We start from the raw sequence: 18,288 nt of genomic DNA, 5'->3' as shown, positions 1-18,288 counted from the left end.
TTTTAGAAAATTATTATGAATAATAAAGCTAAAGATATCAAAAAGGCTCTTACATCATCTTTGCATAATTCCTTAATAAATTCTTTTGCTTCATACATAGCTTCTGGTACTGGAGCAAATATGGAAAAAGTCTCTTCATCTACTTGGCTAACAGTTACCCCTTTGGAATAAAAACAGGCATACAGTTAGTATTTAATCCACTGTATTAGTTTTAAACAAAATGTGGGAAATATAAAATCTAGAACAGAATTTACCAGTTTCAGCTCGAAGTTTCTTTAAATTATAACCTCCTGGTCCAAGAAATCTTGCTCTTTTTGACAATGATACCTGAATAGTTTCTGAAATGAACAAAATTCAAGATATGAAGACAGTGTAACACTAGGATTTAGAGGTTGACGTTTTCATTTCGGCATAGTAGTATAATATTTAGAAATCTAAATAGATCTAAAATTAGATCTCAAGTTCATTTGACTAATGAGAATATCCTAAACACTGCATTTTGCTCACAGGACACTGGTGCTGACAAAAGAAAAGATGGAGGTAATATTAAACAATTTTCTTTACAGCACTATTATATCCACTCCAAATCTGCAGAACTTTGGATGATCATCAAGAACAAAGAAATCTTGGCACAAAAGGAAGAATCAATGAAAAGCAAAAATCAATGAACACATTTGTTTAACAAAAAATAACAGATTAACAAAACTGTTTCCCATAGATTTTATATGAATGTGGTTCACTAGTAGTCTAAAAGGAAAAAATACCCCACATAGATACAAACATTTACTAATTATTCTAGACTTTCTGATCATTTCAAGACAACATTGCTTCTATGATTTTGTTGGCAAGTATCTATTTCTAAATCTTAGTTTTTTGAGCAATGAACAGCAATTACTAATAGAAAGTGCTGTTTCTAATCAATCAAAACTGCCATATGGCATTAAAGGCACAACTGCTAATAAAAACAAAATTAAAACAGGACTAGAAAAATTATATTAAATCAATTTTTATACTTATCAAACATTTGCAAAAAATACTATGTTTTTTTCCCTTTGCCCCTTCTCTTTCTATTCTCTTTTTTTTTTAATTTTTTATTTTTTTTTAAACTTTGTTAAATTTAAATTCCATTAAATATTTTTCCATTTTTCCTCAAGACAAACATGTTGTGGTATTAATGATAAATGCCCTTCTTTAACAGATTCTGATTTTATTGATACTATATCATTTAGCAACCTCAGCAGGTCATGTATGAAACTGAATGACTGGAATAACTCAAAAAAAGTCATAAATCTGCATGTAGTGCTTTATGTACTGTATATACTGGGTCATCTTCTTAAAGTGCCCATTTCGTGCATTTTGGGAGAAAAACCTCTCTAACCATAACAATTAAGATTATATGTCATTACCTGTAAGTGGTCCATTCTCTTTTCTGCTTGGTCTAGGTTTTGCAATTACTTTGTTCATAATTTGCAAGACCTCTTTCTTTGCAACTATAGAAAAAAAATAAACATTTTTGTTTAAATACAAGACACATAAAATTTAACCTTTTTCTTAAAATAATACTGCTGGTTTTCTGCCTTTCTTTTTTAATATGACTAATCAAGCAAATCCTTTCCAGCATTTCATAACCACAAGGATTTGAGACACTTTTCATCAGCTGTTCTATTAAGTCAGGGGTAGTCAACCTTGGCTCTTTTATGACTCGTGGACTTCAATTCCCAGAATTCCTGAGCCAGCTTAGCTGGCTCAGGAATTCTGGGACTTGAAGTCCACGAGTCATAAAAGAGCCATGTTGACTACCCCTGTATTAAGTTAAAAGCAACATTATTTCCAGTCTAGAAAGTCATAAGGAATTAGTATAAGATCAAATCTTTTGTCCAGCTTCTGTATTATTTACAGTGCATCATGGAAGCCCTTTACATTCCCACTGGTAGAGAACATTTATGAGAACCAGTTTGGTCTAGTAGTTAAGGCAGAGCTAAAAAGCAGGAGATGGTGAGTTCAAGTCCTGCCTTAGCCATGAAAGCCAGCTGGGTGTCTCTCTCTCTCTCTCAACTTAACCTACCTCACAGGGTTGTTGTGGGGAAAACAGAGGAAAAAGGTACGTTGGGTATGTTCACTGCCTTGAGTTATTTGTACAAATAATAAAGGTGAGACATAAATAAATATTTTTAAGAATTTAAGTAACATTCCATTTCTTTCACATTTTAAGTTTTTGTTGCAATTTTTTTGATTATGGGCCTATTAAATTTTTAGGCTGGGTCTTGGAATAAAAATAACAGTCCTATTTGGCTGTATAGAACTATTCACTTAAGACAATGACAGCATTTTCTGCAAGTAAAATCAAACAGATTTCTCCTTAGTATTTTTCTTCTTCTGTAGTAAGAAAATAAAAAGCATGTTAAATGCAGTCCATTGCTGACATAGAGACAATGACAAACAAGGACCATTGCTAAGTTTTATGTTGAAAAGCAAAGAGATTTAAAGGGTTATATTTTAATATTTTAACATATATTATTTGATTTAAAGTTTTAATTGATCAGTGGGACTGTGATTAAATAGTCTTATGAAATATTTTGCTTTGAATGAACTCAGATTACCTTCATCTATGTTATCATTCTGGAAATCCCAAAGATCTACTTGTGCTAGCCTGGAACCGGAGATGTTCTTAAAGGGCTCCATTGTGGTTGATCTTTTATTCTCTCCTTGTGCTTTGTATATTTCCAAATATTTTAGTTTTTTATTTTTAATTTTTATAATGAGTTTTTATTGATTGCTGTACACTGCCTACTTTATGAGTAGATTACCATATACAGTAAATGTGATAAATAAATAAACTTAATGTACTGAATGCCAATCAAAATATGAGCCTGGATGTAGTTAATACTGTGGACATTTTTACAGATTTATAATTTACCTTTTGTTGATGTGAAAAATATAGAGAAAAAAGAAGCAAAGATAAATCAAGAATTGTGGTTGTCTTTCTTACCTGTAGCTTGTTGAATAGCTTCCATTACAATTTTTAAAGGTATTCCTGGTATCTTGATATCAGCCTAATAATGCACAAATTAAAAATATAGTATAATATCAGCTAATTTTTTCTGACAAATTGTGGGTCAGATGGATTAAAACGATTATAGCGGATACCTGTAAGGCAGTGATTCCTTTATTTGTCCCAGCCATCTTGAAGTCCATATCACCGTTATAATCCTCTATTCCCTGTATAAGAGCATTTGGAATAATCAACAACATTGCAATAGTTCTATTAACAATCCAATCATAAATGTCAACACAAATTCTGCTGTGACACTTTCTTCAGAACTGCACTAAATTCTATACTTATATTGATATAATGGAGTCTCCAAACTATATATCATGTCCTTGGAAAATAACATCAACCAAAGTTACTCAATAAATAGTTAAATACACTGATGCCAGAAGCCTAGTTTTGGTTTAGAGCATAATAAACATCGGCTGTAAAATACTAAATTCCCGGGATTTCAAATGTTGTATAATCTTTGATTGTTTCTAGATATTATAATTAATATGAGTTTTGCCAGAGGCAGGGGAAATTACACAGACTGCAGACTACATGGTCAACATGAATATAGGTAATTGCAGATTTACAACCATTCATTTAGTGATGATTCAAACTTACAACGCTAGTGAAAAAAATGAGATATGATCAGTTTTTATACATATGACCACTGCAGTGTCCCCATGGTCATGTGATCAAAATTTGGGCACTTGGAAACTGGCATGTATTTGTGACAAGTTGCACTGTCTAAGGGTCATCCGATCACCATTTGTAACCTTCCCAGGCAACCTCTGACAAGCAAAGTCAATAGGGGAAGACAGATTTGCTTAATGACCGCATGATTCACTTAACAATCACAGTGATTCACTTAAATGTGGCAAGGAAGGTTGTAAAATGGGACAAAACTCACTTAACAACTCTCTTGCTCAAATTGTGGTCATATGTTGAGGACTAATGGTATATAATACTCATATCAGACACATATTCAGTTCAATAGTTCATCAGACATCATACGTGTGAATTTGTATAAATGCAAGAAAAGTTATATAGTTGCTAAACAAAAGAACTTAGTAATCTCCAGAGCCAACTAGTACTAATATTTAATATTAAATGTTCATGCTTGTACAGCATTTAAAGCACTTCACACAGATTATATGTTAAAATGTGTATGGTTGGCCAATAATATCTCCATTTAATAGATAAGTAGGTTGTATGAGGAAAAGTAGTGGGTTTCCTGAGGCCATTAGATTCAAATGGTACTCTCCTAATTCAGAGCTCTGCCTCTCATTTATTTGCTATTAATTTATAATGGTCATGGATTTTAAGTTTTTTATAATTGAATTTTGGTGAAATAACAATCTTTTTAATAATTTAATATAAATTTTATAGATTGAAGATATCTCAAAATTGAGAAACAAACTTAAAGATACTCACCAGAATGTCTGTTAGTAGGCAATAATTTTCAATATCTCCATTTTTTTCAGGATTTGGCTTGGTAATCAAACCAACAGCAACACCTGCTACGGGAGATGATATGGGAACTCCTGGCAGAGAGAAAAAAAACCCCAAAATCATGCAGTTGAACAAAACTATTTAGGCTTTAGAATCCAACCTCTGCTTAGTACAAAATATATTTTTCCCTAGCCTTCATGTGAACATACCGGTATTCAAAGAAGGGAAGACCATCAGTTTTCTAGGTAATTTGTTTTACTGACAAACTCCTGTATCACTGAGAAAAAAATTCCCAACGTTCAAATAAAATATTTTTTTTTCAAGTTTGCATTCTTCCACGTTGTAGTGAATGGGAAGAAGCCTACTTCCAAACATTCTGACACCAAAAGGTTAAAAGTAAAACCAAAATACAATTGGTCAGTCACAGAGACAAATAGAACCTAGAAAAATCAAACTCTGAAGAACCAATCAGAAGGGAAAAACTCCTGTCCTATAGGCTTTTCCAAAAAGGATAGGAAAGCTCATTTTTTTCTTCTGTACCTGTATCTGGCACTGGCTAAAAGCCAGGTAAGAACTACACTCCAATCCATTGCAATTTCAGTTAGAGTTCAGGAATTAGACAGCTATCTAACTAGTAGCACCCCTACTAGGTTTTCCTAGGGAGTGTGGAAGCATATAGAAGAAATTGGGGGATGGGGAAGATTTAGGGACTTCTGCTCAATGAGATCAAAAGGACCAACCTTCTACATTCTAGGTATATACAGTATGTGTAATCATACCTCATTATACATATCCTGCAGTTTAGAACAGCGGTCCCCAACCTTCACAGCTTGGTGGGTGGCGGGGGAGAGGGGAACCGGCCCGTGTGCCATACTGCCGCTTGTGTAAGTCGAGTTGCACACATGCGCCAGCCCGCCACTTGCATGGCAAGTTAGGGTTGGCCTGGTAGTGGGCCGCAGCCCGGGGGTTGGGGACAAGTCATGACCATCATCTCTGTGACAACTTTTCAAATATTTCATTTATTTTCTTATTAAGGTCAAACCTTCCTAAATTCTTAAATTTCTTTTCATAGGAATCACAGTTTAAGTTGGGCAGTCTTATAAATCTAGTAAATAAATAAATATTCCTACTCACCCCTTTTAAAATTCTTTTTGTTTAACCTGTTCCAGTTTGCCTTGAAACAGTTTGTATTATCCAGAATTGAATCCAAAAATAAAAGTTAAATCTGACTTTTATGTTATTTGAAACCAATATTTTTAATTTTACTATTTTCATAGCATTGTATTACATAAATCAATTCAAAATATGACATTCATACGCTTTAGGAACAACATACCTGCATCCATCAAGGCTAGACTTCCACCACAAACAGAAGCCATCGATGATGACCCTAGGGACAGAAATTGTAAGGTATCCCTTAATGCATTGTCAATTAAATACTACCTTTCTAACATATATTTACAAATGAGTAGCTTTCCCAGTGAGAGCCAGTTTGGTGTAGCAGTTAAGGAAGTCTATCAAAACCAGAGATCACCAAATTTTAGTTCCTCCTTAGGTACAAAGCCACCTGATTGATGTTGGGTCAGTTGCTTTTTTTTCAGAGCTTGGAAGCAGGCAATGGCAAACCACCAATGAAATTTTGCCAAGAAAACTGTAGGGAATAATCCAGACAGTCACCAGGAGTCAAGACTGACTTGAAGGCAACCTTCCCCCTCCAAATGTTTCCCAGTAATATGAAGAAAATCCATAACTGTTCATCAATTTTTGATTTCTATCTCCTAAATCAGGGGTAGGCAACCTTGGCTCTTTTATGACTCGTGGACTTCAACTCCCAGAAGAGCCAAGGTTGCCTACCTGTCCTAGATGTACGGTAGATTCTTCAGTCATTCTAGATACAAGTAACAAAGTAGTGATCCCAAACCTTGATGAATTTCAGAAATTTTAAAAAAGCTTGGAATAAGAGCTGAAGTATAAAGGCCTTAAACATTCATAAACCCTATTTTTACCAAAATCACAATGAAATTTTCTACTAGAGATAAAAAAGGCTACAAATCCCTTCTCCCAAATCCTAGATTGTTACTAATAGATTAAAGCAAAATATATAAAAAAGCAAATACCATTTGATTCTAAAACTTCTGAAGTAACTCTTATTGTGAAGGGGAAATTACTTGGAATCACCGATTTCAAAGCCTTCTCTGCAAGTGCACCTACAGGTAAAAATAATGTCATGAATACAAAGAATACTTAACTTTAATATAAACATTGAGTTGCCTAAGGGTTTACTTACCATGACCAAGTTCTCTCCTATTTGAACCTGAAACTCTGCCAATCTCATTAGTTGCATATGGAGGGAACTACAAAGAGAAGGAAGACACTTTAAAATACTAAGAGTCAGTATTTATGTTAAGATACAGAGCCAGAAATTCACACATGCTATTTGAAATAGTTTTCAGAATTTAGAAATTATTTTAAGTGATTCATTTATTCTCACAGTTCTGAAGAAAAATATTGGCTCTCACAATTAAATATAGAGAACAAACGTATCTAATCCACTGAAATCAGGCTAAATGTTATTAACATAATAGTTACATTGCAAAAATATCTAACATCTACTGCTTGAAATAACTATAATAAATACATATATGCATCTATTTGCCATCTGTGCAATATATCCACATATAAACAAACACAAATGCACACACTGTAGATGCTGTTTAGGAACAAACTAAGGGTTATTTCATAAAAGCCCTTTAATAAAGGATCATGTGAAGGTAATCATTTTTCAGTTGCACAAAATATTCTCCTTCAATTACAGACAAGAGAGTGTATAGCAACTTCTAAATGGTCATATACAGATAGTCCTCGACTTATGACCACAATTGAGCCCCTTTCTGTTGCTAGTGAGGCATTTGTTAAGTGAGTTTTGCCCCCTTTACAACCTTTCTTGCCACAGTTGTTAAGTGAATCGCTGCATTTGTTAAGTTAGTAACACAGTTGTTAAGTGAAATTGACTTTGCCAGAAGATAGCAAAAGGTGATCACAAGACCCCGGGACACTGCAACTGTCATAAATATGAGTCAGTTGCCAAGCATCTGAATGTTGACCACATGACCACATGGATGCCCCAGTGGCCTTGTGAAAAATGGTCGTAAGTCACTTTTTCCAGTGCAGTGGTAACTTTGAATGGTCATTAAACTAATTGTTGTAAGTTGAGGACTACCTATATCTGACTCTGTACATTTTGACTGGATGTTTTTATTGCTGTTGCCCAAATGTAATCTACCTCTCTCAAAACATCTTAACGAGTTCACAATTCAGCCCAATATGTGATTTTACTTCTATGGTTTATGGCTTAACATTAGATGGACTTCTTAAAGTGAGAACCCAGATAAGGTTGTTTAAGTGGGAACTCTAGAGGTAGGGGTTACTTGTAGTATAAATTAATTATTTTTATTCCTAAAAATATTCAAAGCAGAGTAAAACATTAAAATCTCATTAAAAAGTCACAAAAATATCACAATACTTCCAGAAAATGCAACTTAAAAGTACACAACAAGCACAACAGCCAGAGCATTATTATTACAATACAGCTGGTCTTCCTACAGAAAACTTTGGAGTTCCCTTGAGATCTGAATAAGCTTTTGACAGAGGAATTTTATTTTTAAGGAAAGCAATGTGGAATCAGCCCTAAGTCCAAGTACTTAAGTTTATTGATTAGGCATACTTAAAAATATTCAAGTGAAACAAAGGAAAATATCATACCTCATAATGAAGCATAAAGTTTTTATCTTTTATTCCACTAAAATAGAAATAAAAAGTTATGTAGATCTTAATAAGCTGTATATAATTTAATCAATGCATGAACATTTTAATAAAACTATCTACTTTGCCCTCTCTCACAAACAGACAAAACATGAAGTCAGGATTTAGAGCACGAGAAACCTCATTTCTCCAAGCCATAAATTGCTGCAGAATCCTTGAAATTTTCAGAAGCAGTTTATTTTTGTAGTAAGTTTAGCTTATAGCTATGTATAAGTACATTACTATGGAGCCCTTTTCCTGATTCGACCAACCTGTTTTCAGAACTCAGAAACTAATGTGATAAGCCAGTACAAAGTTATATTTTTAAAATTAAATCAGCCTAAGCATGATCTGTCTTTCATAGGAAATTGTCTGGAGAAATGGTTTTATGCACACAAACTGTGTACAGTATGTGGCCACGTATGCACATATTGTTTACAGAAATGTGTCTGAATTGATATTTTAGTCAGCTTTTCTTAAGATAGTGAATAATGTTTTGAGCATTCTGACAAGGAGGCTTGTCTGTTCACAAAAATGAATGGAACAGCCTATCACGGAAAATTAATTTATAAAAAAATGTGAAATTGTCCACCATCTGCCATTCCAGAATGCTGGTTTCTAACCCAACATTTTCTCTGCATGAAAACTTGCGAAGAAAACATTGGACTGCAATGAATCCACTTTTATTTTATAACAATGCCCAGGAAACTTATATTATGTTTAGAAGCCTTCTTATAAATACAATTATTCTAGGAGAGGATCTTTTGGTTGCAACTTCTCATTTAAAAAATAAAAATATTGTCAGAACGGATAGGGAAGCTTGTAGGAGCAAAGGTGCTGAGAGGCATATAAGCATTCAAGTATCATAAACCATTGTCCTACATTAAGCCATAATTCTTAATTTATAAACTAAAACAACGGCCCTGAAAAAAGTGACGACTGGTTCTCACACTTACAACTATTGCAGCATCCCTACAGTAATGTGATGAAAATCTGGGCGCTTAGCAACTGACATGTATTTATGATGGCCGTATCATTCCAGGTCACCTTTTGGGACTTTCTCAGCTGGCTTCTGACAAGCAAAGTCAATGGGGGATTTGCTTAATGACTGCCCGAATCACTTAACAACTGCAGTGATTCATTTAACAACCATGGCAAAAAGGTCATAAAATTGAGCATGACTCACTTAACAATCACCTTGCTTATCAATAGAAATTCTGGTTCTAATTGTGGTCCTTGTCAAGGGCTACCTACATTATGAATTAAGATGATGTCAAAAGCCAGTCCCCATGGTTTGTAAACAATGTAATTCATTGCTTAGTGACAGGTGTAAAACAAGCTTCTATTTGTTCAATAAATCATGCTGAAGAGAAATTTTAGTTTAGTATGTGAATCCAATCATTGTATAACTTAACTTAAATTTTAAATTGCAATATTGCAATTTATTATTTTATCTATTCCATTTAGTCTATCTTGTCTTCAGTTAAAAATACTTATAAAGGTAGTCCTCGACTTACAACCATAATTGAGCCCCAAATTTCCACTACTAAGCAAGACAGTTGTTACAAGTGAGTCGTGCCTCATTTTATGACCTTTTCGCCATGGATGTTAAAAAAAAAACCTCTGAAGTTGTTAAATGAATCATGTGGTCGTTAGGTGAATCTTGCTCCCCTCCCCATTGACTTTGCTCATCAGAAACTCTCTAAGAAAGTTGCAATAACAATCCCGGGATGCTGCAACCATCGTAAATACATGCTGGTTGCAAAGCACATCAAAGTTTGACCATGTGACTGTGGGGATGCTGCAATAGTCATAAGTATGAAAACAGGTCATAAGTAACTTTTTTCTGTGCCGTTGTTACTTTGAATGGTCATTAAGCGAATGGTTGTAAATCGAAGACTATCTGTAATGCTTAATAAAATGTAAACATAAGGTGTACAACTAAAGACATAAAATCAATGTTCAAATCAATTAAACATTAAAATTCTGATAACAGTGATCCATCTTTCCAGATTTTCTGAATGATGAGAGATCAGGGAACAAAGTGAAATCCTTAGGGTAAAGTGTCTCACTGACTGCGTGGAATAAAGAAACGCTTCTTCTGCATGCCAGGCAGGTATACTTTAGACAAAGAGGGGCCTTTCCAAAAGGGCCTCTCCTGAAGATCTAAATCAAGGGTAGTCAACCTTGGCTCTTTTATGACTCGTGGACTTCAACTCCCAGAGTTGGCTCAGGAATTCTGGGAATTGAAGTCCACGAGTCATAAAAGAGCCAAGGTTGACTACCCCTGATCTAAATGGTAAAACAGCTTAAGCTACAAGAATTATGGCTCCTCTAATATTTAATAATTTAGCGATTTCAAGTTCAACATAACACATCAAGAGAGGAAGTTGCCAGTCCCAATTGTGGTTGCTAAGTGAGGACTACCTGATAAGCAATCAGATGAGCCCGCAAACAGCAAAAACTAAACTAAGCTAGCAGTGTGAAGAAGGTGAAAGGAAAATATACAATGGCACATACCTGACTACTGTTGTAATAAGATCTGATTTAATACTTGATTCTAACGAATCAAATGTAACTGTACACAGGACCTAAATATTAGCCAAAAAAGAAGTGGTATTATAAAAACATTTCTATTTAAGAAAATTAAATTCTTTAATAAAAATGATAGTAACATAAAACGTTTCAGAAACTCAATGAAATTATGTTCGCCTTCATTTCAAATGTTTCCGAGCTGTACTTGTTTAAGATTATACTACAAGAATAAATGCTATATATTAGAAGTTTCAATCAAATATGTAAAAATCAACCGAACTTATTTTTCAGAAGGAAAAAAGGATAAAAATATGTACTCTTTTTTACCAGTTTAAGATCAAGAAGTCTGATCAAACATACTGCTGTTTTTAACTATTCATATACAAGAACCTTTTCATTCACTGACATGCATATCCCATACAATGCAATTTTAATAGCAGTGCAAAACAAAGCCCTCTAATTTCATATGCACAAGGAAGTTAGGGATAATTTTACAAACAAAGTAGCAGTCAACTTATTTCAAAATTTTAAAATATTGTAGTCACTTAAAATCATAAATTTTGTTTTAACTGCACGCTAACAGTATACCACTATTTGCACTGTATGATTTTTTCCCCTCTTAAGACATAGACTCGTGCATACATTTTCCTGAGTCCCAGGGCATGAAAGATTTTTCAAATGATGATGATAAAGCTTTAAATTTTGTTCATATAAAGCTTGAGTTTTGCTGCAGATTATATCCCCCTTTTAATGCTTTTAACAGCCAAGCCAACAAACAGAAATAAATATGGTAATTTTTTAAAATGAGGCATTTAAGCAATTTTTTAATTTATAATATTCAAAAACAAGAGAAGTTAATACCTGTGTTTGTCCCCTTTGAAATAAAGCTGAACCATGCAAAGTTTTAAACAAGTCCACTTCACAACTGATATTTCTAAGTGTAGTGAAATCTCTACCATCACATCTAGAAAAATAAAATTAAAAAGAAATAATTTTTCTTTCCAAAATCTTATTTCACGAACTCATATACAGAATGCATCCTTTGATTTAAATCCAATAGCAGTGTTACCTGTTAGAGCTGATACAGAGTAGGGGAGAAGGTTTACTACAGCATCTCCTGCTTCTACTATTTCACTGATATATACATACTGGTATAATATTCAAATATAGGTCCAACTAAAAAAGGCTGTCAACAGTTCAGATCAAATCAATCCATTGACACATATTTTTTAAGTTTCTAATCAAGTATTACTTCTCGAACATATTGTCAAATACATTTTTTTCTGGTTCATCATGCACATGTTGTCCTGTTAGGGACTCTATTCTTATTGGCTCATGTACAAGGCATGAGTTGTTTCAAAATCTATCCCACATTTTGCCTTCTATTAGCATCATTTGAAAATAATACCACTTAATTACAATCAATTCCACATTTACCTTCGGTATTCATTCATGATAAGATTTCTAAAGATTTCCTTGGTAACAACATTAAATGATTCCATGATTTCATAAGAATCTGCCTCTGGAAACTTTTCTAGGAGTTAATATAGAAGAAAAATTATTTTCTGTCACTTAAAAATTTAGTGAACAGCAGCTATTTTAGCAACAAAATAATTAGCATGATTTTATATCTTTTTCTTTCAGCAGATACAAAGAGAACAGCTTAGTAGAAATGAAAGCAACCAAACAGGAAGGAAAAGATATGAGATACATGTTTCTTTATCATCAACATCCATATAAGGCAGGGGTAGTCAACCTTGGCTCTTTTATGACTCGTGGACTTCAACTCCCAGAATTCCTGAGCCAGCTAAGCTGGCTCAGGAATTCTGGGAATTGAAGTCCACGAGTCATAAAAGAGCCAAGGTTGACTACCCCTGATATAAGGTGTCCACAGAACTATGAGTTTGGGTTTCACTAAGATGGTAGTCTAAATATTTATATATATTGTACAAATAGAAAAAGTCCAGACATAACAAAAATAGTATATTCATCTTCTTTCTCACTATTTTTTTTTTACATCCAAGGAATAAGAACATTCAATCAGACTAAATCCTGTAGTCTGCAGTACTACATTGCACAGACATTAGTTCACCACCTTAGTAAAATCTGGGTTAGATTTAGGTTACTGACATATCTGTGAAAAAGAACCTGTGCCTTTTTTTGCCTATCAAACATAGATCTGTACACAAAAAGTCTCTCCAAAATATATTTCGTAATATGCATGCACATGTAAAACAATTATTAGTATATCTGACCTTTTAGCTGTTCTTCTGTTTCAAGCCTGATTTTGTTGATAGCTTCATCTCTTGAAATCTAGAATGCAAAATGTCCAGGTAGTTATTAAATTTATGTTCTATCTTTCTTTCATCAATAGTGCTCAAGATAGCAAAAGATAGATACAAAATAGAATTCGAACACAAAATCCCATTTATTAAAATGAGAATATATAATTAAGAAAAGAATCGACCAGTTCAAAATCACCCCAGAACCTTAAATGTCTTGCTGAAGGATAATATAGAGGCAGAAAACACAACTTCATTTGCAGGGAGTTCTAAAGCCTGTAGCAGATATGGAAAAGCCACTTTCATGTTCTCAATAGACTAGAGGAATGTCTTAAGAGTGGCAGGGAATTTATCATGTACAAGAAAACCATGTTCAAGATAAAAGAAATAGATACTAATTGTACAGATTACTTTAAACTTATTGCAGATGGACTAGCAGGTTCCAATCTTCGATGTGGACCAGGGTACTGCCATTGCAAGCTTTTGTGCCAAGAGTCAGTAACCTGATAATTGCAGTCATGATTATGTATCTAACACTACTATGGGATACCAAAAATAAATTGGAAGGAATAAAAAAAATTGCTAAATCTATGGATTTTGCACTCTCCTGAGATATGGGGTATTTTAGAATAACGTGGGGGATTTGTTTTAAATTTTATCAAATTTATATGATACATTTTGTTGTTGTTAATTGCGAAGTCGTGTCCGACCCATCGCGACCCCATGGACAACGTTCCTCCAGGTCTTCCTGTCCTCTACCATCTTCTGGAGTCCATTTAAGTTCATGCCTACTGCTTCAGTGACTCCATCCAGCCACCTCATTCTCTGTCGTCCCCTTCTTCTATTGCCCTCAATCTTTCCCAGCATTAGGCCCTTCTAAACAGTAGTCCCTGGATCATAGCCCAGACCATGGCCTGGGAGTGGACCTGCTTCATAAGAAGAAAGGTGAACTGAAACTTTATGCATTTGTTAATACTTTCATTTCTTTGTTCATAAACATGGATCTTTTTCTTGCTGCCACACGCAGTTTTGCTAAAGAATTGCTGCCAGATGTTATGTTAATTAAATTTTTACGCTTGCCCAATTCCTAGTGATTCAGTGTTTTGAATAATCTTTTGCCTCTTGAAGCTAGATCAGTACGTAGCCCTATTGGGATGCAGAAAGAAAATCTAGAAGGGACTCAGCTGCAACTGATTACATGAATGCAAATACTTACTTTATCATGTGTGAAGTCTGAAAATACTGCTGTGACTTTTTCAGATGCAAGTCTTTGCAGAGATGGAGGAGGAAGCACAGAAAAATAAGTAAACAATGTAGTAAGTTCATACTTTAATAAAAACTTCACTCATACTGTGTATGTTGAATTTTTCTTCTGCTTTGAAAGAGTAAACCCTCAAATCTAAAAAACTGGTTTAGTGATGTTTGCTTTTAATTTACAAAATATGCTGAAGTGTATTTTATTTGAATTGCAGGCAATAACAAATTTTCTCCCAAACATTGTACAGTGTCCATATTTAGCAAAGCAGTCTAGACTATGCTTGCTGCTTCCACTCAAAATGAGTATTCAATATTAAGAGTAGATTTTATCATGTGCTTTGGTTTAAAAAAGACCCATTTGCCATTTAATAAATGTTTGGTTTTACTAAGCACCCTTTCTCATCATTAGTCTATTTAATCAAAGGTTTCCTGTACAATAATCCAGCAAATATCCAAACACCTGTGTTTAGAGCACAAAATGAAGAGTATATACTAATAAGATCTATAATATGTATTTGAAATCCAAAAAATACACATAATCTAGCAAACAAAATCTTCTCAATATTATGTTGAGGAAACTGAACACAATTTAGAAATGTAGCTTCATCCTTTGAAATTAGGAAAGCCAGGAAGAGACATTTTAGTAAATCAGGGATATCAAACTGCCGGCCCGCGTTATACCGAAGCCGCGCTCACCCCATTGCTGGCAATGCAAAAAAGAGTCGTGATACATTGTGACACGTCACATGACGTGGCAAATTTGACACCCATGTAGTAAATGAACTGATTGTGATGGTCATAAATATGAAAAATGTTCATAAGTCACTTTTTCAGTGCTGTTGTAACTTTGAATGGCAGCAGGTTTGGAACATATGTGCAACAATTATGTAGCTACAGTTATTTTTAAGTAAGAAAGAATACAAGAAGCTAATGCACATTCAATTACAGCTCTCCAGATGCCTGTATACACACTTACTGTTGTGCATATTTCACAATCTCCTCAGGGGCAGTGAATAACTTCTGGTCAGTTCTCTTTTTGATTCTTTGCTCTCTTTCCAGCTGCTGTATGCCTTGAATGATCTGCTGGGTATGCTTCAAACCTACTTTGATGGCATGGCAGAAATCCTGTTGCAGGATGTTGTCTGCTGCAGCTTCCAACATAACTATTGAATAAAATTGAGAGGTGGTTAATTACTCCAACAGCCTTCAGTATGAAATATATTAGCTATCAACAAAATGCCTAAGACAAAGAAATGGCCAGCCTATATTATGTAAATGGGTCTTAATGAATTAAGATTCACACATATGAAGACTTAACTGCTTTGCTATGAAGAAATCTATCCTATTTCACTTAACCTTTTCTGATCTGGCTTGGAAACACTACTTTAGAACCTTCCTCAAATAACTACAAGTTAAACTGAGTCACTGGCAAACAGCAATAACGTCAGCAAAAAAATACCTAAGTCCATACTTCAGACAGCTAACTTCTTTGCAAGATTTTTGTGACTCAGAAGTATTAAGTATTTTATTTAATGAATCTATATGGCTACCCATCTTGCAAATGCAACTCTGGGTGGCTACCAAAACCAGTAAAATAATAACAAAATTAGCAAAGAATAAACAAACTGTTCTATTTGGAAATAGGCATTGGGAGATGAAATAGATTTAGTATCTAAAAAAAGTGTTAAGTCAGGTACATCAAAGAGACTTTCAGAAGAAAAGTGACAAAATATCATCAAACATGTCTTTCTGGGCTAGTTGTCGGGGTTGGGAGTGAGTAGCACAGTACAGTATTGGTTTTCTTCTTTCCCCTATTGCTGGTTTCAATCAGTGTTGATTGGGAACTAGAGGTCCTGCCCTCAGCCCCTACACTGTGGGATGCCACAAGGTTCTCTTCACTCCTGTTCAACATCTACATGAAGCCACTGAGAGAGGTTAATGGTAATCATGTGGTAAGGTATCATAAGTATGCTGATGATACCCAACTGTATATCTATTCACATGGTGAAGTTGACATCTTGCCTTGGTCCTGGAGGATGTAGAGGTTTGGAAGGGCTTCAACTCAACTCTGGTAAGATTGAATGGATGTGATGGAATGTGTCTACAAAGAGGAAGGTGGCATGATGGACTAGTGCAGCGAGTTTCCCAGGACAGAGGGAGCACAGGAGAGGGGGTGAGATAAGAGGCAATAAAGCCCAGAGCTGGATCAGAGAAAGAGATTTAGGACAGTCACTCCCTAAAATCTCTAATTATTTCCTCAGTAATATACATTTAGTTTGGCAAGATTCTGTCTATATGGTATGAGCAAATAAAGAACTGAACTTTGGCTGAACTATATCATTTTGGGGTTGAACCTGGCAACGGCTTTGGGTACCACAGGAACTGAGAATTTATCATGGATAGGGCTGCACTACCTATACAGAGCCAATGCACAATCTGGAGATCCTTCTGGACTCAAGATGACTGCTCAAGGAAAAGGTTGCTGTCGTAGCTAGAGGGCCTTTGTACAACTTTGGGTTGTGCACCAGCTGTGCCCATACCTGGATTGGGAGGCCCTACACTCAGTCACTCATGTCCTAGTTGCTTCCCACTTTATTGTAACATAGGGGTGTCAAACTCGCAACATCATGTGATGTGTCACGATGTATCGCGACTTTTTCTCCATTGCCAGCAATGGGGTGGGTGCAGTTTTGGCATGACATCTGGCCCGTGGACCGGCAATTTGACATCCCTGTTGTAACACATTCTACATGAGGCTGCATCCAGAAATTTCAGATGGTGCAAAATGCAGTACATTTCATACCTCTGCTCTGCACAACAGTTCAAAATACACATTATTTCTATAATCACATATAATTCTAATATGGGATTTATAATTTCCAAAAACAAAATTTCATTTCTTTCAGTTTCTGGCAAAAAGTCCAAAAGAGGTTTCCATGTAGAAATAAAATTGTTCAGTCTTTTTAAATCAAAGCTAGGTAGTTCTCAACCTACCACAATTGGGACAGAATTTCAGTTATAAATTATGGCAGTTGTAAATCAATATATGAGTGGGCCTGATTTTATGACTCATTTTATGGTGGACACTAAGCAAATCATACGGCTGTATGTCCAAATCATGTAATTGTTAAGTGAATCGTATGGTTGTAAAAGTTGCAAATGTAAGCCAGTTGTCAAGTGACCAAAATGTAGTCATGTGGCTGTGGGGGAGGGATTTTATGACATCTAGAAATGCTTTAGAGGCCGTAAAGCATTTCTGAGGCCATCATAAGTCCAAATGTTCATTAAACAACCAGTGTCAAGTCAAGAACTATCTCTATATGCATATTTGAACCACTTACCAATATGGCTCCGAGGGGCTCCAGAAACCACTAAATTCAAAGTACTAGAAGCCATTTCTTTTCGAGTGGGATTAACAACAACTTCTCCATCAATCATTCCAACTCTTACAGCTCCTAAGAAGGTACTCCATAAATTAAGATATTCCATCAGTTATGCAAATCAATTCAAATCAAACAATAAAATCAGTAATTTGTGAACCTTTTCAATGTTTTTGAATCAGAAATAATACATCTTAGATAATAATGTATTACTTATCAAATTTGCTGCTTCAAATATTTTGCTTTATTGAACAAATTTTTTAAAAGCTATACCACAAAGACAATTCCCACACAGTGCTTGCGTCAAATTCATCGAAGTAATGAAAGGAAATAAGGGATTTTTTTTCTTTGCTTAAATTTGAGAGGATATTAAAACAATAGTGAAAATAATGTATGAGAAAAGCTACTTCACTGGTGCATCTCTGGCACGTTTACAATCAGATTATGGTGATTTAGAATGGGGAAACATAATCTCAAGTGCTAGGACTGGAAGTAGTCATGAACTTTTGATTGTAACTCCCAATATTTAATTTTTCTAAAAAAT

General features: G+C 34.7%; 1 protein-coding gene across 1 annotated transcript in view; it reads right to left on the bottom strand.

Annotated features, from left to right (window-relative positions):
- The window catches only part of PNPT1 (polyribonucleotide nucleotidyltransferase 1), a 29,857-nt gene that overhangs the window by 7,012 nt on the left and 4,557 nt on the right, over nucleotides 1-18,288 (bottom strand). Inside the window, exons 5-21 of the mRNA XM_015831302.2 lie at nucleotides 17,706-17,819; nucleotides 15,341-15,527; nucleotides 14,324-14,375; nucleotides 13,081-13,138; nucleotides 12,263-12,359; nucleotides 11,687-11,789; nucleotides 10,811-10,881; nucleotides 8,252-8,288; nucleotides 6,777-6,843; nucleotides 6,607-6,696; nucleotides 5,826-5,879; nucleotides 4,472-4,581; nucleotides 3,148-3,219; nucleotides 2,990-3,053; nucleotides 1,407-1,490; nucleotides 255-338; nucleotides 54-160 (exon numbers count right to left, since the gene is read on the bottom strand). Of these exons, the coding sequence (XP_015686788.1) occupies nucleotides 54-160; nucleotides 255-338; nucleotides 1,407-1,490; nucleotides 2,990-3,053; nucleotides 3,148-3,219; nucleotides 4,472-4,581; nucleotides 5,826-5,879; nucleotides 6,607-6,696; nucleotides 6,777-6,843; nucleotides 8,252-8,288; nucleotides 10,811-10,881; nucleotides 11,687-11,789; nucleotides 12,263-12,359; nucleotides 13,081-13,138; nucleotides 14,324-14,375; nucleotides 15,341-15,527; nucleotides 17,706-17,819 (1,451 nt within the window). The remainder of the gene's footprint in view (nucleotides 1-53; nucleotides 161-254; nucleotides 339-1,406; nucleotides 1,491-2,989; nucleotides 3,054-3,147; nucleotides 3,220-4,471; nucleotides 4,582-5,825; nucleotides 5,880-6,606; nucleotides 6,697-6,776; nucleotides 6,844-8,251; nucleotides 8,289-10,810; nucleotides 10,882-11,686; nucleotides 11,790-12,262; nucleotides 12,360-13,080; nucleotides 13,139-14,323; nucleotides 14,376-15,340; nucleotides 15,528-17,705; nucleotides 17,820-18,288) is intronic.

Source organism: Protobothrops mucrosquamatus, unplaced genomic scaffold, assembly GCF_001527695.2.
Source record: "Protobothrops mucrosquamatus isolate PMUCROS unplaced genomic scaffold, P.Mucros_1.0 scaffold_256, whole genome shotgun sequence".
Taxonomy (NCBI): domain Eukaryota; kingdom Metazoa; phylum Chordata; class Lepidosauria; order Squamata; family Viperidae; genus Protobothrops; species Protobothrops mucrosquamatus.
Note: the sequence above shows the minus strand (reverse complement) of the source record. Positions and strands in the feature narration are given on the sequence as shown.